This window comes from Lolium rigidum, chromosome 2, assembly GCF_022539505.1.
Source record: "Lolium rigidum isolate FL_2022 chromosome 2, APGP_CSIRO_Lrig_0.1, whole genome shotgun sequence".
Classification (NCBI taxonomy): Eukaryota; Viridiplantae; Streptophyta; class Magnoliopsida; order Poales; family Poaceae; genus Lolium; species Lolium rigidum.
The window spans coordinates 105,017,958-105,043,001 of NC_061509.1; the positions used below are offsets into that span (position 1 = coordinate 105,017,958).

Consider the following 25,044-nt stretch of genomic DNA (forward strand, 5'->3'; position numbering starts at 1 on the left):
TATTCTCCTCCATTTAGGGTTAGGTGATCTTAGTTTAGGGTTTAACACTAATTGATCATCATACTAACACTCATCATGGCAATTGCACAAAAGGAATTCACTCAAATGCATGAAACTATATGTGGCACTTATATGCATATAAAAAGTTTTTGTTTGTTGCAAAATTTGAGTAATTGAATCTCTCACTTGATTTTATTATTGTTGAAACTTGGGATGTTACAAACCCTTCCCCCTTACAAAAGATCTCGTCCCGAGATCTTAAAGAAAACTAGGTACTAAAGAGATCTGGGTACTCAGTCTTCATGAAATCTTCTCTCTCCCAAGTGGCTTCCTCTTCGGTGTGGTTACTCCATTGGATCTTCAGAAATTTGATACTCCGGGTACGGGTGGTTCAGAAGGCTTCTTCCAGGATGCGAATAGGTACTTCGCGGTATGTCAGATCTGAGTTGATATCCACAGCTCGATGGTCGATGTTCTTGAAAACCTCGGTCTTCTCAGGTACCTCTAAGCATTTCCGGAGTAACGAGATGTGAAACACATTGTGCACCGCCGACATTTCTTCCGGTAACTCCAGTTGATATGACACTTCTCCTCGGCGACTCGGGACTTTGAAGGGTCCGACATATCGGGGTGCAAGCTTTCCTCTAAGCTGGAATCTCCGCATTCCTTTAAGGGGGACACTTTGAGATATACGAAATCTCCGATCTCGAAGGTCATCTCTCGGCGTCTCTTGTCGGCGTAGCTCTTCTGTCTTGATTGAGCGGTCTTGAGGTACTCGCGGATCTTGTGAACCTTCTCTTCAGCTTCGCGGAGAATATCTGGTCCAAAGACTTGACTCTCTCCGACTTCCGACCAATTCAAAGGGGTACGGCACTTCCTTCCGTACAGGGCTTCAAAGGGGGCCATCTGCAAGCTGGCTTGGTAGCTGTTGTTGTATGAGAATTCTGCGTACGGCAAGCCGTCTTCCCACTTAGATCCATACTCTAGCACACATGCTCTCAACATATCTTCTAGTATCCGGTTGACTCGTTCGGTCTGTCCATCCGTACGTGGGTGATAGGCTGTGCTGAAATTCGGACGAGTTCCGAGTCCTTCATGCACTTTCGCCGAGAATCCGGAGGTGAATTGGGATCCTCCGTCGGATACTATCGACTTCGGGGTTCCGTGCGGGCTGACTATTCTTGAGATGTATAACTCCGCAAGTCTCGGTCCTTGATAGGTGGTCTTGACGGGGATGAAGTGGGCGACTTTGGTCGATCCGTCGACCACTACCCGGATAGAATCATTTCCTTTACTAGATTTGGGTAGTCCGGTGATGAAGTCCATTCCGACGAATCCCACTTCCATTCGGGAATACTGTAAGGGTTGCAACGAGTCCTGCGGGGCGTTGATGTTCTGCCTTGACTCTTTGACGGATGTCACACTTGGCAATGTAGCTCCCTATTTCTCTCTTCATTCCATGCCACCAAAATTGTTCCTTCAAATCTTGGTACATCTTGGTACCTCCGGGGTGAATGGAGTAAAGGGTGTCATGAGCTTCTTTCAAGAATGACTTGCTTCAACTCTGAATCTGACGGCCACAAAGGCGTCCGTTGTACCATAGCACTCCTTCTTCATCAACAGTGAATCCCGGTGCTTTTCCTGCAGCTATCTGGCTCTTAATCCCGTCAATGCTTGCATTTCCTTTCTGGGCTTCCTTGATTTGACTAATCAGGGTGGGTTGAAGTTCAATGCTGGCGAGAAATCCTTCACTCACTAACTCCATTCTAAATTGTTCAAACTCTTGAAACAGGCTAGGTTGCTCTTCTGCGATCATGGAGTTCAACTGGCACGGCAGTCTACTCAAAGCATCCGCTACCACATTGGCCTTGCCGGGGTGGTAGTGAATTTCCATATCGTAATCCTTGATTAGCTCTAACCATCTTCTCTGCCTCATGTTCAGCTCCTTCTGAGTGAAGATATACTTCAAACTCTTGTGATCTGAATAGATCTCGCATCGATTACCCATGAGGTAATGACGCCACACTTTCGGTGCTAAAACCACGGCTGCTAGCTCTAAGTCATGGGTTGGATAGTTCTGTTCATGCTTGCTTCGGTTGCCTTGACGAGTAAGATATCACTTTCCCTTCTTGCATCAACACACATCCAAGACCAATCTTGGAAGCATCACAATACACATCAAATGGTTTGGTGATGTCCGGCATGATTAGTATTGGGGCTGAAGTCGATCTGCTCTTGAGCTGTTGGAAACTCTCTTCACACTTGTCCGTCCATTCGAACTTCTTGTCCTTCTTCAACAATTGAGTCATTGGTCTGGCTATGCTTGAGAATCCTTCAACGAATCGGCGGTAGTATCCCGCCAATCCGAGGAATGCACGGACTTCAGTCTGGGTGGTTGGGGCTTTCCATTCTTCAACGGTCTTGATCTTTGAGGGGTCAACGGCAATTCCTCCGGCGGACAATATGTGTCCCAGGAATCCTACCTCCTTCAACCAAAACTCGCATTTGCTGAACTTGGCGTACAGTTGATGCTCCCGAAGGGTATCTAAGACCACTTCCAAGTGATGCTCATGCTCTTCTTCAGATTTGGAGTAGATAAGGATGTCGTCGATGAAAACAACGACAAACTTATCCAGGAAGTTCATGAAGACCTTATTCATGAGATTCATGAAATAGGCGGGGGCGTTGGTCAATCCAAATGACATGACATTGTACTCATACAATCCATATCGGGTGGTGAAAGCAGTTTTGGGGATATCGGTAGCACGGATCTTCAGTTGATGGTAACCAGTCCTCAGATCAATCTTCGAGAACACTTTGGCACCCGTCAGTTGGTCAAACAAATCTTCTATCTTTGGCAAGGGATATTTGTTCTTGATGGTGACATCGTTAAGTTTACGATAATCCGTACATAAACGATTTGCACCATCCTTCTTGTCCACAAACAAAACTGGTGATCTCCAAGGTGATGCACTTGGCCTAATCGGACCCTTGAATAGCATATCATCCGAGTTGCTTCTTCGGTTCCACTAACTCGCCGGGTTCATACTATAGGCTCTGTGGGCTATAGGTCCGGTTCCAGGGATTAACTCAATGATAAACTCGATATACCGATCTGGGGGCATACCGGGTAGATCATCAAGAAACACATCGGGGTATCGACAAACGACCCTGATCTGATCCAAGGTGAGTTTAGCTAGACTTTGGTTGCAAGTAAATTTTCTGGGCAATCTTTCAGATATGTGCTCGACTAATATTCCGGTGCTACTAGTCATGGTGATGGCCTTCTTGGCACAATCAATCAGCCCATGATGTTTCGACATCCAGTCCATACCCAGTACTACTTCCAAACCTTTTGTTCCCAGAACAATCAAATTTGCATAAAATTCTATTTCATGAATTCTGATAGGAACATCTTTGCAAATTTTTCTAGCTTTAGTGGTTGATCCAGGTATTTGAACTATCATGACATGCTTCAAACTGATAGGTTGAATCTTACTAGTGCATGCAAAATCTTCAGTAACAAACGAATGCGATGCTCCGGAATCAAACGAGCACTCTTGCAGGTATTGAGTTAACGAGAGAACATACCCAGCACAACATCCGGGGCTTCCGAGCTTCTTCCGCACTCATGTGAAAGAGGCGGCCGCTACGGTTGTTCGGGTTGTTGGGGGTGAACTTCTTGTTGTTGGCGACACGGCGCTCGCTGCTGAGCGGGGCCGGAGGTGTTGGCGGCGGTCTTGGCGAGTCGCTTGGGGCACTCGTTGGAGTAGTGCCCCACCACTCCGCACTCGTAACAAGTGATGGTGGACTTGTCCTTGGGAGTGATGGGAACAGCGTTGCTCCCTGTCCTTGGAGCAGTGTTGGAGGTGTTGTTGTTGTGGTTGGGGGCTCGAGGTGGGGCGCGGTTGAAGTTGTTGTTGTTGTTGTTGTAGTTGCTGTGGTTGTGGTGGCCTCCTGGCCTGGGGTTTCCTCCACTCCGGTTCTGATAACCCGGACGTGAGTTCTGCATCGGGGGCTTGTTGTTTCTTGGGGCAAACCCTCCACTTGATCTGGGGCGATACTTGTGGGTGTTGCTTGGGCCCACTCGATTCATCATGCGGCGCTTGCGGTTTTCATTGGCCTCGATGGATCTTTCCTTCCATCCGGATGGCGGAGTCAACGAGGGCTTCTAGATCAGCAAAGGGAATGTTGATCGGCACGGTCTGCATCTCATCATGCGGTCCATTCAGGAACCTCTCCTTCCTCTTCTCGTTGGTGTCGGTCTCATCCGGGCGTACCTTGACGAGTGAGGAATCTGTCGCGGTATTCTACCACGGTTAGACGGCCTTGCTTCAGTTCGCGGAACTCATCCCGCATCTTCTTGATGAGACCCGGTGGCACGTGATACTTGCTAAACTTGAGCTTGAAATCTGCCCAAGTCATCATTTGCCCCGCATTCAATGCGCGAGCACTTGTCCACCAGGTACGTGCAGGTCCTGCCAGATAGTGGGTGGCGAATAGCACTTTGTCATGCTCCTCCACTCCGGCCACTTCAAGATTGTTCTCCATAGTCTGGAGCCAATCATCGGCATCAAGGGGTTCCTCCGTCTTGCTAAACACCGGTGGATTGGTGTTCGGAAGTTTTTCAGCTTTGACCCAGGGTGGTCATGGTTTCCGTGGCCCTGATTGTTCTGCGCAAGCTGTTGAAGTACAGCTAAGTTGGCTTGCCTATCAGCTCTCTCAACTTCTCTATCAGCCAACATCTGTTGCAACATCTGCATCATTGCCTCTTGAGTCATGTTGCGGGTTGGAGGTGCCATCTGAACAGGGATATGGATAATGAGATGAGAGGGAAATTTCTATGGCTCATTTTGGGATAAATTCACACAATTTAAACTTGATTCATAATAATAATAATATTACACACACGAACATAGTCATGAAGGTAGCAAATATTACAAGCCAACATTCCGGAGGGTTTGAAGAACCCTTTCAACAATCTACGATACATGAGGCGGGTACAAAGGACAGATACATATCACAAGACGCAAGTGCTTAGACGGAACTACTATCCATCGATGCGGAGCGGGAAGGTGGTGTCCATCCCGGCAGGCAGGTGCTGGTGGAAGTCCAGATCTCCCACATCGTCTTCCTCGTAGTCATTATCGTTGCTGACGTAGGAGTAGCCATCCCCTTGGATGTCTTCTCCCTCGCCTTCTCCTTCCAGAGCTTGGAGTTGCTCCGCCTGAGTGGAGATGGTCTCCTTCAGGACGGCGATCTTGGCCTTGAGGCGGTTGATGGTGTTCTCCCTCTTGGAGACCAGCTGGCGGAGGTTCCGACGCTCCTTGGCGATGACCTGAATGGACTCCGCCTGCTGGACCAGCTGGAGGTGGGTGCTGTTGGCGAAGGCGCGGGAGTTGTCCAACTCCGCACGGGTCTCGAAGAGCATAAAGTCGAGGTGGTCCACATGGTGCCTCAGCACGGGGTGGAACGGCAGGCTGATGGGCAGCCCAAGAGAGGAGTGCCTTGCAAAGTGCGCAAAGCGTTCCCCTTCAATTGCCACCGAGTTTTGCCCGCACAGACGAGCGAGACCCTCCTGGAGAGCACGGGCGAGTCCATCCACCCAAGTGTTCTCTCGGAGAGAGAACTGAATCTGGCGGAACATGGGTGACTCTGGCTGTCCAGGGAGGTTAGCCATGATGATCCATTGGAGTTGGCCTCCGTTCTGATCAGCGATCTGGCCCCCGTAGAACACGGGAGGCGAGCGTCCGAGGAACTCGGAGAGGGCGAACAGATCCCTCTCAAAGATGAGATCCCCCCCGTTGGCCAGCTCGTACACTTGAGTCTGGATGAAGGGCTCAAGTGGGATGATGGGCTCCATCTGTAGAGAGATTGATGAGCAAGTTAGAGAAGTGCAAGTGTTCAAAATTTTAAGTACTTATAAATAAGAACATGAATTTGGCTAGTTTAAAAAGATCTCAAAGGTAAGGGTATGATTGTATTTTTCATAATTATTCAATTCATTATAATTAAACTAATTTTGTCAAACGTCCATTCTAACTAGGGTCTCCTAAGGTCAAACAATGGCTCTGATACCAACTTGTAAAACACCCGAATTTTTAAGTCCGGATGCCCTATTACATCATACATCGCAATCCCAGGAAGATTGTTTTTGCGAGACATAATAGTAAGTAGTTCAGAGTCATCATTTATTACAACACATAAGGTCTTACAACAAGGGATCACATGATCCAATATTACACAAATAGATTGTTCAACGTCAAAAATAAGTAGCGGAAGCGTAGTAGTAGTGAACTATCTATTCCACAGGCAACGCTTGACGTTAGAAGACGATCCTAGTTATCATAGACGTCCTGTTGTCCGTCATCCTGATACTGTTGCTCCTCTTCAAAGTCTGGCATTTGAATAGCCAGGGCAAAGCCATGAGTACTTTAAAGTACTCGCAAACTAATACTAAGGTAAAACATATTAAGTGTAGTAAGGGGTGCTAAGCTCTAGGTTTATTTGCATAAAGCCAAGTTTAATTTGGTAAGCATTTAGTAAAAACCCATCATTTGCTAGACTAACTCAAGTGGGAACATTAGTGTCATTCCCACCATTCATTTGGGATCCAAGTCAAGTCATCATTCAAATTCATCATTTCAAAGTTCTGACAACGGAGATAGTATGGCCTTTCCAATCGTCCATAACCGCGGACACGGCTATTCGAATAGGTTTAACACTCTGCAGAGGTTGTACTCTTGTGCCACAACTTTTGATTACATCCGTCGAGGATAACTGACATGGGCATACCCTTCGGGTACCCATTATTAGTATACCTGGCTCGGCCCAATATGGAGAAGACTCAATATGGAGAAGGCCCAACAAGGCAACCCGAAGAAGTAATCGACTAGGACTCTTGTAAAACCCTAGGCTGGTTGCATATATAAGGCTAGCCGGGGCACCCGAAATAAGGAGAGAACAGATAGACAGAATATAGACAACATAGCTCCGCTACGGCGGCACCATGTAAACATATTATGCTCATATACTGGATTGCTAGCAGCACGTAGGGATCCTCCACCGAGGGGACCCGAAGCTGGGTACGTCGTGTGCCTAATCTCGCTCCCGGAATCTCCATCGTCGCTCTCTCCCGAAACCCTAGTCTACAATACGTAGGCATTGCCGAGGTGTTCCCTCGTCCATTGGCGCCGTCTGTGGGAATCGCGACGACTGGATTTCGTCATCCGGGCGGGATCCTTTATCATCAACAATCGGCTAGATTACATCTGCCCGGCAATGCGTCCAACTTCATCGGCGGTGGCGGCTATTCAATCATCGGCAGTGGTCCGTTCAAAAATTTCGCGATGGATCCAATCGGGAATCCGTTCTTCATCTCGTGCTGCGCGGCCACATAATCTTGCAAGATCAGATCTACAATGCAAAAAAGACCAAGTATCTTCGTCACAATGTTTTTTCTCAACAACGCAAAAATCACCGGCGGTTTGTTTCCTTATTATCTGTTCTTACGTGGCCAAGAAAGGAAGTTACAAATCTGAATACAGCAGTCCAAGCAAGACAAAGATTCGTCCAGATCTCATCGAAGGAAAACAACTGAGTTCAATCAGTATGATCGTCGTATACGAACCGTAGGAAGCCAAGGCTCCGTACAAGATCTCAAGAAAAAAAAAAAGGGGCAGCCTATTTCACGAAAGCGCAAAGAGTATTCCCGGAAAATCAAGGATTAGCAAAGAAAAAAAAAGGGGGAGATCGATCATGCTATAGCTGCTAGCTCACGTACATATACAATGTTTCCAATGGAGGCGACGAGTCATTGGGTCTGCGCAGATATTTCGGTTTTGCCGTGGCCGCTAAAACTACGGATTTCACGACTCTGGTTCATCGGCTCGGTTACTTCGGTCAAACGTTGTCCAACTTCGCCACCATGAATTTATCATCGACAACGCGCAGATCGTGATCGTATCATCTACTGCAGCCTTTCTAATTTCGCCGAGAAGTTGTTCATCCATCGTCGTCGACGGTACACAAATTTCAGGTGCTATATTTCCAACTAAGTACTACATGCAAAATTTATTTGGGCAAATATCTTTCGGCTCGTACTATTCTTTGCGCACAGTTTTTTGCGCCGTAATATAACTGCAGATCGGAGCAAAGCATCGACTACTCTACTCGGCCGAGCGCACCCGCCGTCGCACACCCGTCACACTGAGCGGTTCGTTTGCCATGGACCCGACATCGCGGACCCGATATATTCGGGTGTTCACTTGTTCTCTTCATCGTCTACTTCCGGTCAGGCGCCGCGCGACTACATCGACTGTGTCCGCCACATGATTTGCTTCCACGTTGGCTCCACCGCAGCCGATAGAAAAGCTAAGTGTTCCTCTTCCGAGAGTCAATTGTTATTTACTTTCGTCACACCCGAATACTTGGGGGCTGCACCATTGCATCATTACAACAAATTTACCCAACATTTGGGGCTGCGCCATTACTTTGTTACCACAAAGATACTCGATTACTTGGCGACTTTCTTTTCTTCGGCTCTGGATATATCTTCTCCGGCTCAGTGAAATTATTTTCTTCGGCTCAGTGGAATTATTTTCTTCGACTTAGTGGATTTATCTTCTTCGGCTCAGTGGATTTATTCTCTCTGGATTACTGGATTGGTTTTCTTTGGATTATTATTGGGTCACTTATAATATTACCCGACGCGTTTCCGGGTCAATGGATTCATCTTCTATGGTTATTACTGGAACTATTTTCTCCGGCTCAATGGATTCATCCTCTATGATATCATCGGATTCATCTTTTATGGTTATTACTGGATTCTTCGGCTCAATGGATTCATCCTCTATGATATCAATGGATTCATCTTCTATGGTTATTACTGGAACTATTTTCTCCGGATCATTGGATTCATCCTCTATGATATCATCGGATTCATCTTTTATGGTTATTACTGGATTCTTCGGGTCAATGGATTCATCCTCTATGATATCGGCGGATTCATCTTCAATATATGATGGTGTAATCTTTAATATGGATTCATCTCAAGTACTTCATCTCGGACTTCATCTTCAGTATTTCATCCTTAATGGCCTTCTTTCGGCGACACGGATAATACTCGGGGGCTCGACAACGACTTCGCCCCGAGTAACAACGGTGACACGGCGTCTAAGCAACAATCATGACATCACCTCAGCGACGCTCGGGGGCTCGGCTATTTCTTCATCAACAATTTCGCGGCATCTATTTTTGCTATTTGGTGGTTTCTACTTTGGCTACATTTCTTATCTACACTTGAAGACTTCATCATGCATCGACTTTGTCGTGTCCAAAAAGCTAAGTGTTCTTTTATTTTGCACAAAGTTGATTATCATTTAATTTCGCCGCACCCGTTGCTCGGGGGCTGCGCGGCATATATTCACTTTACATATCATCGAATCCGAGCATCTGACACCGCATGCAAAAAAGAGAGTCAAGGGAAAGATAGAAAAAGTTTGTTTATTTGTGCAGGAGAAAGCAAAATTCAAAGTATATAAGAGAGAACCCGACGAAACTGTCTACAGGGAGAACTCGATGAAATTGTCTTCAACAAAGAAGAGGACCCGAAGAATTATCCTCAAGGAGGTGCCGAAGAATTATACTCAAGGAGGTGCCGAAGAATTATCCTCAAGGAGGTGCCGAAGAATTATCCTCAAGGAGATGCCGAAAAAATTGTCCTCAAAGAGGACCCGAAGAATTGTCCTCAAGGAGGACCCGAAGAAATTTTCCTGAGGGAGGAACTCGACGAAATTATCATCAAGGAGAAACCAAAAAAAAAAAAAAAAAAAAAAAAGAGGAGTAGAAAAAAAAGGGGAGAAAAAAAAAGAGGATGGACAAATCTTCGGGTCCAATGACTCGTCATTTGTTCTGAGCAAGAGCATCGGCGATGTGCCTGACGACAATATAGAAGAACCAATATATTCGGCTGTCTCATCAAGCCCGAGAGAAAAATATAGAAGAACCCGCAAAATGGGTCATTGCATCAGCCGAACAAGGCACTCGACAATATATTCTCGTAACGCCAAAGTTGCGATCAATTTCTGAATGCCGCAAATTTGCGAAGGTAAGACCCCGGATCCGTTCGCTGGGCGTGGCATCGCCGAAGACTGCGCTCTGCTACTTTTATCCGTATCAACAGATACGAAGAAAAATCCTAACGGACGCGTTAGGTACCCGATAAATATGACTGGGACTCGACAGAATGGTAAGACCTTAAGCGGCACCTGTCGAAGTTTACACCAGTATCCCGAGATCATGTCCGGGGACGTGATCTTGAAGTAGGTTTTTGCGGATTGCCACTAGAGCAGTTAACTAGTACCTGATCCGTCAGATGAACTAGCCCCAATTACCATTATCCCTGTACAATATAGATATGGATGCCAAATAAAAATAGCAACGGCCTGGAGTCGATAAAAAGAGGGGCTGCGCCAAGTTGTTTATCGAGTAGTACAACTTGAGCCTATGCCTAGGTGCAAACACCTGCCCATAGGCTCGGGGGCTACTCTTATCGAGAGTGTTGTTCACCCTCCCGATAAGATACAAGAAAGAGGAAAAATTGTGGAGTCAATTACAAGCAAGTTGAGCCTACAACCAAGTGCAAACACTTGGCTGTAGCCTCGGGGGCTACTCCCATCGGGAGCGCTGGTCGCGCACCCGATAGAAAATAACTTCGACAACATCTACGACAATCAAGCTTTGTAGACTCAACTCGATTCTACGACTCGAGTGGAGCCTACTCCCATCGGGAGCACATGGATTTCATCAAGTCTTCCAGAAATATAATGATCTTCGACATGGACTTCGCCTTGTATTTTCTTCGACTCCGGAGATGGTTATGCTTGGAGTTTCTACGCAAGTCTTCGACTTCCCTATAAACTCGGGGGCTACTGACATGGGCATACCCTTCGGGTACCCATTATTAGTATACCTGGCTCGGCCCAATATGGAGAAGACTCAATATGGAGAAGGCCCAACAAGGCAACCCGAAGAAGTAATCGACTAGGACTCTTGTAAAACCCTAGGCTGGTTGCATATATAAGGCTAGCCAGGGCACCCGAAATAAGGAGAGAACAGATAGACAGAATATAGACAACATAGCTCCGCTACGGCGGCACCATGTAAACATATTATGCTCATATACTGGATTGCTAGCAGCACGTAGGGATCCTCCACCGAGGGGACCCGAAGCTGGGTACGTCGTGTGCCTAATCTCGCTCCCGGAATCTCCATCGTCGCTCTCTCCCGAAACCCTAGTCTACAATACGTAGGCATTGCCGAGGTGTTCCCTCGTCAATAACCTCGAATCATCGTAACTCAGTACGCGGATCATCAACCTTAACCTTTCACTTATATGTCCTAGTATAGGCACCTCTCCCCATGAGCTTGGCCTCCCGGTGAAAACCAACTGTTAACCCGGGAACTGCATAGGGCTTGGGTCGTACATTCACCTCATATTCACATCATTTCTCATATACGGAGGCAGCCTCGGCGTAACCCCTATGATGCTTGTTTAGAGGGAACCCATACTAAAATACACAAGTTTCTAGTTAAGCCCTACCCATAATCAGGTATTGTGGGGGTACTTGTCTAATTGGAAGGGTATCGCATTCAAACCCAATCATTAATTTTATCAAAAATCACCATCTTCTCTTGTTCACATTCACCTCCACTTTACTTTCTTTCAAAGTCATTTCACTTCACCATGTTCCCATCTAGAGTAGTCAATTTTAATTGATTAGCACTAGCAACTATATGAGGGGTGCTATCTAGCTTTGAGTTGTGCTAATCTAAATCCAAGTATTGTTCTACTCTAGACCAAGTGAATCATAAATCAAAAAGTACTTTGAAATAAATAAGCAAAAGTACAAGTAAGTAAAAACATGGGATAGGTAATACATAAAAGTAAAGTGTGATGGTGCCTTTGCTCTTGTAGAGCTAAGCACTTGTGTTTAGCAAGGGTTAGCTTGCCTTGAGCTGAGTAGTTATCGAAGTTCTCTTCTTCTTCCTGAGAGTAGGCCTCCTCCTCTTGGTATTCCTCGTTACTAGCGTCTATATACGAATACGAGGTATAAATACTAAACCAAGCTCACATACTAAACTAGAAACACTTAAAAGGGTTCACACACTAATCCTATCATCAATCAAACATGGCATGGTGGATTGTTGGATGAGTTCTTATTTAAGAGAGAAATAATTTCCTCTTATTATTATTACTATTTCTTAACTTTGGTATGTAACTCCTTAGAGACAATCAATTTCTTCTCATTACCTCATATTCAGATTTAATCTCATCATATAATAATCAGGTATGAAATATAGGTTGACCAAAGTCAACATTTCATATCTATTATATGTGAGTACAAGTTAATTGAGGTGCTACACTTCACATAGTTTAATACTAACCTTTAAATGAATTAAAATCTCTAAATATCAGGGGTTCATTAGCCTAAGTCATTTCCCCTGGTCATATTACTTAGGATCAAGATTTAAATGAGATGGTAGCTCCCATATTATTTGTTAAGTTTGAATTCCAAGTTTACTTGCTCTAGAATTGACTACATAGTCATTTTATTTCATCTCATCCATGATCATACAAATAACCTGTCTATATTATTGCATAATCAATTAGAGGACATCATTTGAGATTTATTAGAATTGGAATCAATTCAAAATCTATTATGGTTGAATTTTGAATAAAGTTGGAATGTTCAAAAGTCCCTGTCTTGTCTTTTTTATCGAATTAAATTTACTTTGAATTTGGAGGTGGGACCAGTGGCATTGGTTAGATAATTTCGTTGGCTTTCCAACGGTATAAAATTTGCTAGATTTGGTTTGGTAGATTTCAAACTATTCCAATTTGAAGTTGACATCAGTAAGCATTTGTAATTAAACGAATTAAACGAAATTTAAACCAACTGGGCCGCGCGGGAAAAGCCTACGGCCCAAGATTTAAACGAAACGTTACGGCCCAGTAACGCGCCGTGTGAGTGGGCCGCCTAACGAGGTGGGAACCACCTGTCAGTGACTCTTTAAACGCCGAAGCGGTACGCGCAAAGAGAGACGTTGGATTAGAGGATAGATCGACGGCCAGGGATCGTCGTCGTCTCCGACGGGATCCCGACGTGCCGGCGGCGTGACTGGGGGGTCGGAGAGCCTACCAGGCCGTTGCAGGTGTCTGGCAGTATGCGCGGAGAAGTTGTAGTCGATGGGGAAGCGTCTGGTAGCAGTGGCGAAGCTCGGGGCGGCGTGGATCAACGGCGTCGATCTCAGGTCTCCGGCGGGCTTCGTCTTGCGATTGGAGCAGCTCCGGTGGTGTGGTGTCAAATTGATGGGGGGAGAGTGATCAGTGAGGAGAGGGGAGCAGATGGTGTGAAGAAGTTGAGCGCGGATCTCCTCTATTTATAGCGGGCGGAGGTGGTCGTGGGGTGCTGTGGGGGAGCGGCCATGGCGTGGCGTTTCCGGCGATCCAAGGGGCAAGTGAAGGACGGCATCGTGTAGGCGTTGTCCTGGCGATGCTCTAGGTGCAGCTGGCGCGGCGAGAGGACGACGGAATCACTCGAGCGTGTGTGGTGATCATCACGGTACCCGCGGTACCTCGCCGGCGAGGACGACGGTGACAAGGCCTCCGCAGCTGCTTGAGTGTGGCTAGGTGGTAGAGGACGCGGAGTAGATGCTCAACGTGGGTGGTAGGGATGCAGGAGGAGGACGGCGTCGATCAAGTGCCCGACGTACTGGCGCGTCCAGTGCGCGGTGAGCGCGCGTGCTGGCGCGTCCTGGCAAGGTTTTGGACGCGGGCGTTCCGGCCAATGGCGAGCGTTGGCGATCGAGTGCCGTGTACTGGTAGGATCCTTGTGCTGCAGAGATGCCCCAGGACAAGGGGATGGGTTGAGAGAAGGGCTGGAGAGAGGGGTGCCAAGGGTGGCCGGGTGTGCACGGCATGGTGAGTTTCTCCTCACTTTTCCACTCTACCAAGCCCTAGCATGTACCAAGCTCGATGCAGGGGAGCCAGAGGGATCAAATGATCATGGGTTAAACCGGGTTTAGGCAAAGAACCGATGGACAATTGAGTGTAACACAATTTGGAAAAGATGCCTGCAAGGTGTTTGTTAAAATGGCCGCATGAACTTTAAATTGGAAATTTGAAATTCTTTTTGGTGGAACTCATACATATTAATTATTGGTTGGTTTGGTGGTGGTGGGGTTCAATTTGGAAGAGGATTGCAAATTTTCAAAAGTGGGGTGATCTTCTTCTCTCTCTCGGGTTCCATCTTTGCACTCTTATTCTGGTCAACCTAGTCAACTTTAGGGAGGGTGGTCAACATGAAAGTTGTAGACCTTGACATGGTCTTGGATGACCTGGCTTTGGTTGACTAAGTTGGGTTTAAGAAATAATTAAACCAGAGGGGTAAAGAGGGGATCATGTTAAAATTTGCCCAAATGACCATCATCACATGTGAGATGGTTTTGAGTTGAATTTCGATTTGATTTTGGTTTCTTCAATGCATTTGGGTTTGTTTGAGTTATATAAGTATTTTAGAAACCAAAGATTGAGTTATGGTGACCTTTAGTGAAGATTTGCAATTTTGGCCTAAGTGTATGTGAGAGATAAATGGACTTTTCTATTTTTCTTTTATTCTCCTCCATTTAGGGTTAGGTGATCTTAGTTTAGGGTTTAACACTAATTGATCATCATACTAACACTCATCATGGCAATTGCACAAAAGGAATTCACTCAAATGCATGAAACTATATGTGGCACTTATATGCATATAAAAAGTTTTTGTTTGTTGCAAAATTTGAGTAATTGAATCTCTCACTTGATTTTATTATTGTTGAAACTTGGGATGTTACACAGAAGAACGAGCTGCTCGCTATGCGAGCAGCCCGCCACCTCATCCAGATGCCCTCGCCCGAGCGGCGCGCCCAGGAGGCTGCGGCGTCGGTGGAGCGCGACCGACAAGAACGCATGCGCCGGCGGAACGAAAACCACGAGGCCCAGGCCGCCGGCCGCGTTCGCCTGGAGGCGCGCACCACTGTGGAACGTGCCGCCCTGCAGGAGCTGGAGCTATGCGGGAAGCGGATGGTGCCACTGCAGGAGGCGGAGCGCGAGCGCGTCCGAGGCGCGCGAGCGGAAAGGAGGAGGAGGAAGGCCTCCGCCGCGCCACCCAGCTCGTAAGCTGGAGTGGAATCCTCACGCGTACAGGCCGCCCGCGTCGAGTGAAATCCACGGCCCGGAAGGGAAGCCGGCGAGGGAGTCGCCGGCGAGGCCGCCGGCCCCCTACCTATTAGGATAGAAGTAGTAGGCTAAAAAAATATAATGGTTCCTTTGAATGAAAAAAAAGTTTCTATTTCTATGACACGCGGGCCATGGGCGGACAAGGGGCGGACGCGAGCGACCAGCATTCGGCGTCCGCGGCCACACAAACTCGCCCCAGATTTGGACCGGGTTTGGGTCGTCCCGGACGACGCGGCCATCCGTTTTAGGGATGGGTCCGCGCGCTGAGCCGCGTTTTCGTCCAGTTCGACTCATCCAGACGCGGACGCGGTTTAAGTCGCCCGGTTGGAGATGCCCTAACTTAGAGACAACACGCAGCAACACATATGTTGACGAATTAAAGAAAGAAATTGATGCTGAATCCCTACGTGAGAGGAATAGCACGCCTGGAGGAATTGGTTCCCGAGAAATTGGGTAAAGGTGGGTTCGAGCCTCGAGGTGGAAGACGCCGGGACCTCCAAAGCTATGCGGGCCCGCTGCCTGCCAGTCAAAGGCCAACCTTGACAAGCTCATCTGGAAAAAGAACGGAGGTCATCTAGGTTGGCTGGAAAGGATTAGTTTATCGATTAGCTTGGTCGAGCGACTGTAGGAGTACTCCTTTTTTTTATCACAAAATTTTGAATTTTTTATAAAAATATTATATTACCAGTTCAGTAATTGCAAAACTAATCCATAGAAAAGATGGTCACTTATCTTTGAAAAATCATAAATGTTGACGGGTCTGAAAAAGGTTCACGGATACCAAGAAAGCCTCGTGGGTTCGGAAAATGTTCACGGTTCAAAAATTGTTTTTCAATTAGAAACACTAGTCATCAACCCGGGCTATCGCCCTAGCTTGCACGTTTAAAATTAATTATGCTGAAAATTATAGTGCGTACATGCATCTTTATTTGCGTTATATATATTATATTAGTGAACATTTGTGTGTTTGTTTGTGAGGAGATTTTAGAATCTAATGTATACTTGTTTTCCCACTTATTTGGTCTACCATAAATTCAAAAAATATCTCAATTTATTGTAGTATACTATTTTGTGGACCCATAAAGTTTTACATTGATAATTCTTGGGCGTTCCAGAAGAAAAATAATGTAAAATTCGGTCAATTCTATGCTCGAACAAAAATTTCTACCACTCTATCTTTCCATGTGTTCCATACAATCCTTTTTTCACAATTTGTTACTTTTTGAAATTATATAAGGTTATACACTCATATTTTCCCAAGATTATTATTAATAATTATATACCACAAAACAATATCCAATTAGTGGGTGTACTTACACGACAACTCAATCACAACTTTCACATGCTTAATTTCTCTATGGTCAATAAGAATTTTCAAAAAGCTCGAATACTCGAATGTATATCCTTTTTAGCACCAAAGGACATAGTTTGTACCTATGAACATTAATATCCTAGAATTTTCTGTATGGACAAATATAATTTCAGTTTCACGTACCCAATTTGCCGTGATTGCAACCATGTTATTTAAGCTAATGTATCCCATACATGGTTTACTATTGGTAATATATATATGTGATACTCCACCCACATAATATTCATGACATATCAAACAGCCATTGTTGTATTTTTCTAGTTTGCTTAGCTGCGATTAGATGATTTGGAATTTACTTTTTTAATTTATAATTATCTAGTATTAGATAATATATTTTATGATCAGTGTTTCTTTGAATTTTTTCTATGTGTAAGAAATATATACCTGTAAAGTATCATACGAATTATACTCTAAGAAATTATTAAATTCCTCGCAGCCAAAGTATAGTACATCTGGAAAAAAAAACAAAGGAAAACTTTCGACTTCGCTCTTGGAGAAAAATATCTAATTTTTCTGGCTTCTTTAGCATGTATATATGTAGAGACATAGACTAAACCTGCATGACACAACACTGCTTTACATGTGAGGTAGCTGGATGCAGTCGACACCCAGCGCCCGACGGCTTACCAGAGAGGACGTCGCGTCGAGCTTCCTAAAATGAGTGAATCTGCCCGCCACGCTTCATCTTTCAATTGGGTCATCCATTCATGAAGCCAATGGATTTTTCAGCAACATGTTTGCAGCCTTCCTTGTACCTAAACAGGCTCTCATGCGGTCTCCTCCTTTTTTTCGCACAACGCCAAGCTGATCGATCTTTCCAGTATTATACGTGCAGGCTCCTTTTAGTAAAACAGCTCACATGCGGCCTTTTCTTTCATAGAATAACCCCTTTGTTGTCAAAACCTACACGTAATGTATCACAGTTGTGTATGACCGATTTGTCAGGCGTAGTATATAACTTGAACACGTATCAGATTGGTTAGACGTAGTACAAACCTTGGACTCCTAGGACGTGGAGTCTGACCGATTTAAAATCCCAGCTATCAATATTTCCTTTGACAAACAATTTACGGATTAGACAAACGTATTGCCTGCGTGACCCTATAAACAAACAAACGTGACTACGTAACTTGTTTACGTGACAACGTAACTATTTCTGTGACATTATAAATAACAACTTTTTGACTAATCCTAGCCGTAAGTTTTACATCTAATTTTCTTAATTATTCTGATGATGTGGATTAACGTGGTGTCTCGTATGGTGCCTCCAATTAGTAAATATATATAAGATAGGTAAGGAAAAAAGGGTCCCATGTATAAAAAATGGTTCGCGAATATGAAAAAGGTTCCACGTTCCAAAAAAATTTCATGGTTCAAAAATTATTCACGGATTGAAGACATGTATGAAAAAAGGTACACAAGTACAAAAAGAATGGTCCATGAGTAAGAAAGTTGATTGGCGAGTTCGAAAAATGGCACGTGAGTACCAAAAAAGTTTCGCGAGCACAAAAAAAGTGGTAGGGAAAAATGGTTTCCATGTTTGTGGGTTCGAAAAAATGTTCACGGGTTTAAAACTTGTTCGCAGATTAAAATAATCTCCACACTTTTTCATGGTAATTAGGTGAGTGCTATAGTACGGTTGGAGAGAGTCGGGTGTTAGGATTGTTGATTTTGCATGTAAGAGTTTCCAAATAGCTATATATAAGTTTGGCCACCATCAAGGATGCTAAAAAGAGAAGTGTCAACACAAATGGTTTGCTGAACCGTTTGAGTATTTGTATTTTTCCGGCGCAACGCACGGCTACTTTTGCTAGTTTAATTGGAGTAGTAAAGATAGTAAAGATATCTAGAGGTGGTGGCATGGTTCGTCCGTCCCCACCTCGTCTCGTATCGCTTCCTGTGGTGGACAGGCCGGCCCATGGAATTGCTTCCCACCCCCGCACACAGCACGATCACCCACGCACACTTCCATACACGATCTGTATCCGTTAGCCCCTAGCCCCGACAACTACCTCCTTGTCATCCCAAATCGCGCCGCAGTCAGCCCTCCACCTCCGACCCGCTGCAAATACCGGCGCAGCGGCTCCGTCGCAGTCGGCGCCGTCATGCCTTTCTCGCCCACGACCCCCGTGCTCCACATCAGTGGAGGAGTGCTCCTTAGAGCATCTCCACTCGTCTCCCCGACGAGGCCCCCGAGCGACGTTTTTCCCATCCGGACGGCAAAATTCGGCCCAGTCGCGCCCCCGGTTCCTCGTTTTCGTCCGGATTTGGCCCTTCATCCATCCGGCGAGCCCACGCCATCCCCGGTGCCCCGGGGCGCGCTCGGGGACTCCGGACGAAAGAATTTGGCGCGAAACGTCGTGTGGACCTTCGTAGTCGGCCACAGGAAAGCCAAATCCGGTCGATTTCCCTCCAATTTGCTTGCATATCCCCAAACTCCCCGCCGAATTTGTCCATTCTCCTCCTCGTCTTCCAGTTCCAGTTCCCGTCCTCGTCTTCTCGTCCACCACCATGCCGCCGAAGGAGAGGAAGCCGCGGGAGAAGAAGGTTCGGCCGCCGGGTATGTCGAACGCAGAGTGGGCGGCGGACGAGATCCGGCGCGAGGTCAAAACAAGCGGCAGGGTGGAGAGGGTGAAAAAAGCCGCCGCCAAGAGGGCGGTTGCGGCGGCCCAGGACGAACATGCGAGGAAGATCAGCATGGCCATGAGCACGGGCCATGCTCACGGCGGCGGTGCCATGTTCCCCGGCCGATGGCTGACGCAAGGTACATGCAGTTCCCCGTCGACTTTCTCCCCTTCGATCTACTCGCTGTCGCCGCCTGCCATGTTCCAAGAGGGCGCCTACGTCCAACCGTCCAGGTTCATGCCGTCGCCGCCCGAGCTCGACGTCGGCAGCGGGAACCAGTACGAGGGAACCTCGCCGGCCCTGCGTCGAGGGCCGCTCCCGTTCGGTGCGATGGCGGCGCCGAACGACGAGGAGATCCACGAGATGATCACCTCCGGCTCCATGGCCGCCGCTGCGAGCCCGGGGTTTTTCATGGCCGCCGCCGCTGCGAGCCCGGGGTTCTTCACGCAAGAGGAGGCGAGGGCGACCGCAGCTGTCACGGCGCGCAACGAGTATGTGGAGGATGTGGCCGACGGAAGCCAAGCCGTCGAAGAAGAAGACGAAGAAGAAGAACAGCCAACTAAAGCCGCCGCCAACCTGTCGAAGGGAAAGAAGAAGAGGAAGAAGGAATCGCCGCCTGCCGAACCGCGTATCAAATGGACGCCGAAGGAAGAGGAGTGCCTCGCCGAAGCTTGGATTACCGTGTCCATGAACGGCATAACCGGGGCCAATCAGTCGTTCGACACATATTGGCTTCGAGTGAAGCAGGCGTTCGACGAACGCAAACTCGTCGATCCCTACTTCAACAAGACGATCATGAACCGGGGAGACAAGGCAATGGCCACCCATTGGGGGATCATACAGACGGCGTGCAGCAAATGGCACGGCGTGCAGGAGGAGATCAAAGAACGGCCGATGAGCGGCCACGACTTGGAGCAAAATGTATGCTCCGTCGACCCTGCATCACCGAGGTTAGCTGTGCACCGTGTAGTGATCGTCGTGACCTGACCCGTATCGCCGTACTCTTTTTCCCCAGCTGCGCCGTGCTTTGGACATGTACATGGACGACACCGGCATGCAGTTCAAGTTCCTGAACGTCTACGCCCGCATCAAGAAGTGTGAGAAGTGGGCGGAAACCCGCAAGACCCTCTCGAAGAGCAAGACCGAGCAGTACAACCCCGACGCTCCGGCGGCTGGCTCGGCGGATGGGCGCCCGGAACTCGGCCAGAAGAAGCTCAAAGAGCTCAAAAAGACGGGCAATCCCGCCGACAAACTGCAGGCGTCGTTCGACAAGTGCTGGGCCGACGCAAGGACGCACGCCGCCGGGAGGGACGACAAGTTCGACGGCAGGTGGCGGGAGATGCTCGCCAACCAAGGCACCCGGATCGCCCTGCTGAAGACGACGATGGCGGCGAAGAAGAGGAACACTGACTTGGCGTTTCTGATGGGCGGGAACACGGATCTAATGGACGAGGAGACGAGGATTTGGTACCAGGGCCACCGCAGCGACATCCTCTGACCCACTCCGGCCAGTTCTTCATCGTCTCCGCCGGCTCCTACCTCGTCTTCCTCACCGTCTACGCCGTCGACTGCCGCTGCTTCGACGTCGACTGCCGCTGCTTCGACGTCGACTGCCGCCGCTTCGACCACGGCGTGTGAGGAAACTGGTCCGTCGGACACCGCCGTGCCAGCCGGGACTGCCGATGAGCCTGTTCGCGTGTAATTTCCCTCCTATCGCCGATCTGTGGTTGATCCTTTTGCTGGTCCTTTTACCGATCAACTGGCCGTATTTGTAGCGCGGGACGACGGTTTGTTTGAATTTAAACTATGTCCGCCGAACTCCGGGTGAACGACTGGAAATACGGTACTCCCCACTACTTTATTTCGTCCAATCCGGCGGGTTGTTTCCTGGGCAGACCCAACGAGTGGAGATGCTCTTACCCACCTCGTGCTACCCATTCCCCATTCAAGACGGGGCATCTGTACTCTACCCCATGTCTGGTGTAGAGCCGTGTCGACCTTGCCTTGTGGACGACGGCCATCCATCGAGCGTGCTTGGATCTGCCGCCTCCCTGTACTCCTGTCCTGTGTGATCAGCTCTGGATCTCTCCGTGCCCGCCCCGGCGGGAGAGCTGCTCGCGCTCCAGGTCTCCGGTGAACGCCCGTCGGGATGGTGTGATCGTCGACCCAGGCCATGAGGCCGGCCGTGACGCCAAGTATACGGCCCTTTGGACCGGCGTTCGAAGCGCACCCTAGGTGAGGAGTTCCATGTGAAAATGTTTCTGAACTGTCAGTGTTGTTTCTGTTGTTCTGATTGCAAACTTAAGCACCGGTAATACGACTGACATGTTGTCTTCATATGGATGCTTCCCTGCAGAAACAAGAAGCATAGTGGAAGAGGTGTCAATATAAGAGGACTCATGCTAATTCTGAATTTTCGTCAGTGAAGCTTTTCTTTGTTTCATCTTCGCTCCCTCTCTATTTGTTCACACTGGCCTTCCAACTTATAAACTGCGCGCAGGTGATGTCCGAGATAGTGTTTCTTCAGGTCAGCAGGTGTATACAACTCTTACATTTTCGATGCAACGCCCAACCATAGAGGTCAGTTGGGATAATCATACGAAATTGCATACCATGGCATCAACAAGGCCACTGGGGAACCAAACTGACAACAAATTCAAAGCCATGTATTTCCTTTTTGAGGTATTCTCTACCTTTTGTTTGCATCATTTCTTTAGTGCAGTGTTATATTGGTACAACAAAGACTAAGAAGAAAGTAAAGGGAGTAAGGTAGATGTGTTGTTTTATTTGAAGCACAAAAGTTCCACTCTGTAGGTGAATTATGCTTCATGGTGGATTCTACTTATAAGGTCACATAATAGTCCTAATTGAATGATTTTTTTATCTCTTCAAATATGTGATGTGACTGTACTACTACCCTTAATTTGGCATCTCCATTGGCTTATGAATGGCATGGTGATGGGCAACCTTTCCCAAAAAAAAAAAAAAATCAGCGACATCATGATTTGTCATTGGAATTAGCTTGCAGCTATGTAAGAGTTTCATTTAACTGAGAAGAGAGCAGGTATTGTGATTGTGATACGGGCCTGCACATCCATCAGTAGTTCTGGTGGTTTTGATATGTGTGTGTTAGGTGTCCGACCAAATTCTTGTCCTGGGTATATGTCTTTACAAAGAAAGGCTTTGTTGCACTGGTAATTACAAAATGGAACCAGATCACACAACGTAAGAAATGATTTTTGTCTCATTCAATTGCATCGATTTTTACTACTGTTTTCTGATTGATGCATGCAGAAATAAGTCAGCCAGTCAGGGATATCCCTTGCAGCGTTATTGTCATGAATGTTTGTTTTCTGATTGTGAAAGGGACTTTCATGGTGAAATTTATTGATGGTTGTTAAGATTATTCTTTGAAGTTAAACATAAAGGCATTGAACTCACATGGTGAAATAGAGCCTCCATGCCACATTTTTTTAATCCTATGAATTTCTTTGGAGTACGTTGTGCCAGCATGCTCTTTTCTCTTTGTGCGATCTTATTTTACAAAAGATAACTATTTTAGAGCATAGATACATCATAACTTCTTGTATGATTTTCCTCAGAAAATAAGTCCTCGTATTCTTCTATAACAGCTAGAGACAATATGTTTCAGTGCTTAGGATGTGATAGGAGCTCAGAATTACCCCACGGCCACTCATTTGGCTCAATCCAGTTTCCATGAACTATGTAAACAATTTGATGTTCTAATAGTATCACAGTTATTTATTTCCAGAAGAACATGGAGGTGGAGGCCATCGCCAGGGTGAACGGTGCCGTCCCTGCCAGTATAGACATCATGTATGGTGTGCCACACATCGATAAGTTCTTCATATTTCTAGATGGTACCCATCACATAGTTTACTGTAGATCTGAAGTGTATTATCTCTGATATGCTTCACACAAAAATAGGTCTTACCAGCGAACAGCTGAAGATATTAGCAATAAGTGGAAGCCAGTTTCAAAAGACAACTCCAAGGGATATTCCACACATCGTAAGTACCTTGCATGATAGAAAATTGTCATTCCTAACTCGGTTTGTATGTTTGAAGCGATCAATTGATCATCTGTTTCCTGTTCTATCCAGGTATCTGATTATGTACGTCTGAAGATGGTGTCTGACCGAGTGTCTTTTCGATATCTGATCTATGCTCATTGGGTGTGATGTGTGGAATGGGAAGGGAAAGGAGCAAGGTGACAGCCGCCACCACATTTGGTTGTCAATGGCCATCCGCTGCACCCCTAGCCATATCATCATGTTCGTCGGAGTCTCTCGGTTCTGTTTTAGTGATCAGCCCATTCTCAGTCGCACGACGACACTATGCTTTTTTTGGGGCTTCTTCTCATTCTTCTTTGGCACCTACGGTAGAGATCGGAGGTCTTTGGCCCCCAAAAGGGATTGGGGTTTTAGATCCTTCGGAAATCCCTCTTCTTAATACCAGCAACCATCAGATGTTAGCACGGCCGGTCCTGAGATTTCACGGGCCCGGGGCGAAACGAAAACCTAGGGCCCTAGAAGTCTCAAAGATATAAAATCACTTTTCCTTCTCTTCAATATAAATAACTTTTCTGTCTCTTTGTTGTTTAAAAAAATTATGTATTCCTAGATAGAAAATCACTAATGATGCTATGTTAATAATTTACTTACTCCCTTCATTTTAACATGTTGTCGCAGATTTTTCTAAATTTAGATATATCTGGACGTAATTATATACATCAAAATTTAGACAAATAGATACATCTAAATTTAGGTAAATCTACGATGCCCTTTTTGGTACTGAGAGTATATGTTTATATGATGGTCTACTTTTTGGGACAATGATAATTTTATTTTAAAAGTCAATAGCGATAGTAGTTTACAGACCCCAAAGTCATGCGGCAGATTCACTAGCCAAGTATGAGGACCTACGTAATCATACAGGGATTTTTTAGCAGGCCCGCCTAAGTGCTTCTTTTGACTCGTTTCTCATGCCAGAAACAGAATTATGCACTTCAAAATTTGATTTAGTTTTTTAGCGTGACTTCTCAAATTGATCTCTGTGAGTGATGTGCGGAGTAATCCTCGACAGGACCCACCCACTTAATCTCCTCATAGCTAATTAAAGGAAAACGGCCCAAAATGATCAAGGAAAAAAGCCCAACATGCCTAAAGGAAAAAAGGATCGTCCAGCCCACTAAACATAATAATGCTTCGTCCAGTCATCCTCCTCTCCCGCACGAGAGAAACACTGACATGTTCTAATGGCGCCGCCGGATGAACCTCCAATGTTGATGCATATGTCTTAGCTTGAAGGAACTTTGGGGCCCCTTGAGTTTGAGGGCCCGGGGCGGCCGCCCCGCCTGCCCCCCCTCAGGGCCGGGCCTGGATGTTAGAGCCCTATATTTCCTGTCTTTCGCCCCGTACACTTCGTTTTTTGTAGTCTGTGGCCTCCAGTTACACTCATGTTTCCATCGATGTTGTTTTCAAACACAGGTCCATCTTGAGGATTAATACATTAGACATGTGTGCATGATTCAGATTAGATTTTTGCGGTTGTATTTATCTTCTCTCTGTCAGAAACTGCGCTATGTGTAGAGGCAATAGTCGGTGACATTTTAATTTTGTGGTTGCGTTAGATGTGTTTCATTGAACATCCTTGCACTAGCAAGTGTTAGTGCCCAGGGAACATGAAGAGGAACTGGATGCGAAGAAGAATTTTCATTTCATAGCACAATTCTTTTGTTTTGTAGT

The 25,044-nt window shown here is 46.5% G+C and overlaps 1 protein-coding gene across 1 annotated transcript; it reads left to right on the forward strand.

The window, feature by feature from the left end:
- The first annotated feature begins 21,436 nt into the window (after window positions 1-21,436).
- LOC124687045 lies at window positions 21,437-23,687 on the forward strand. The gene is made up of 6 exons (XM_047220902.1): window positions 21,437-21,512; window positions 21,634-21,695; window positions 21,778-21,959; window positions 23,050-23,134; window positions 23,226-23,308; window positions 23,401-23,687. Exons 1-6 carry the CDS (start codon window positions 21,451-21,453, stop codon window positions 23,476-23,478), a joined length of 552 nt encoding a protein of 183 aa, XP_047076858.1. The 5' UTR covers window positions 21,437-21,450; the 3' UTR covers window positions 23,479-23,687.
- Window positions 23,688-25,044: the final 1,357 nt, after the last annotated feature.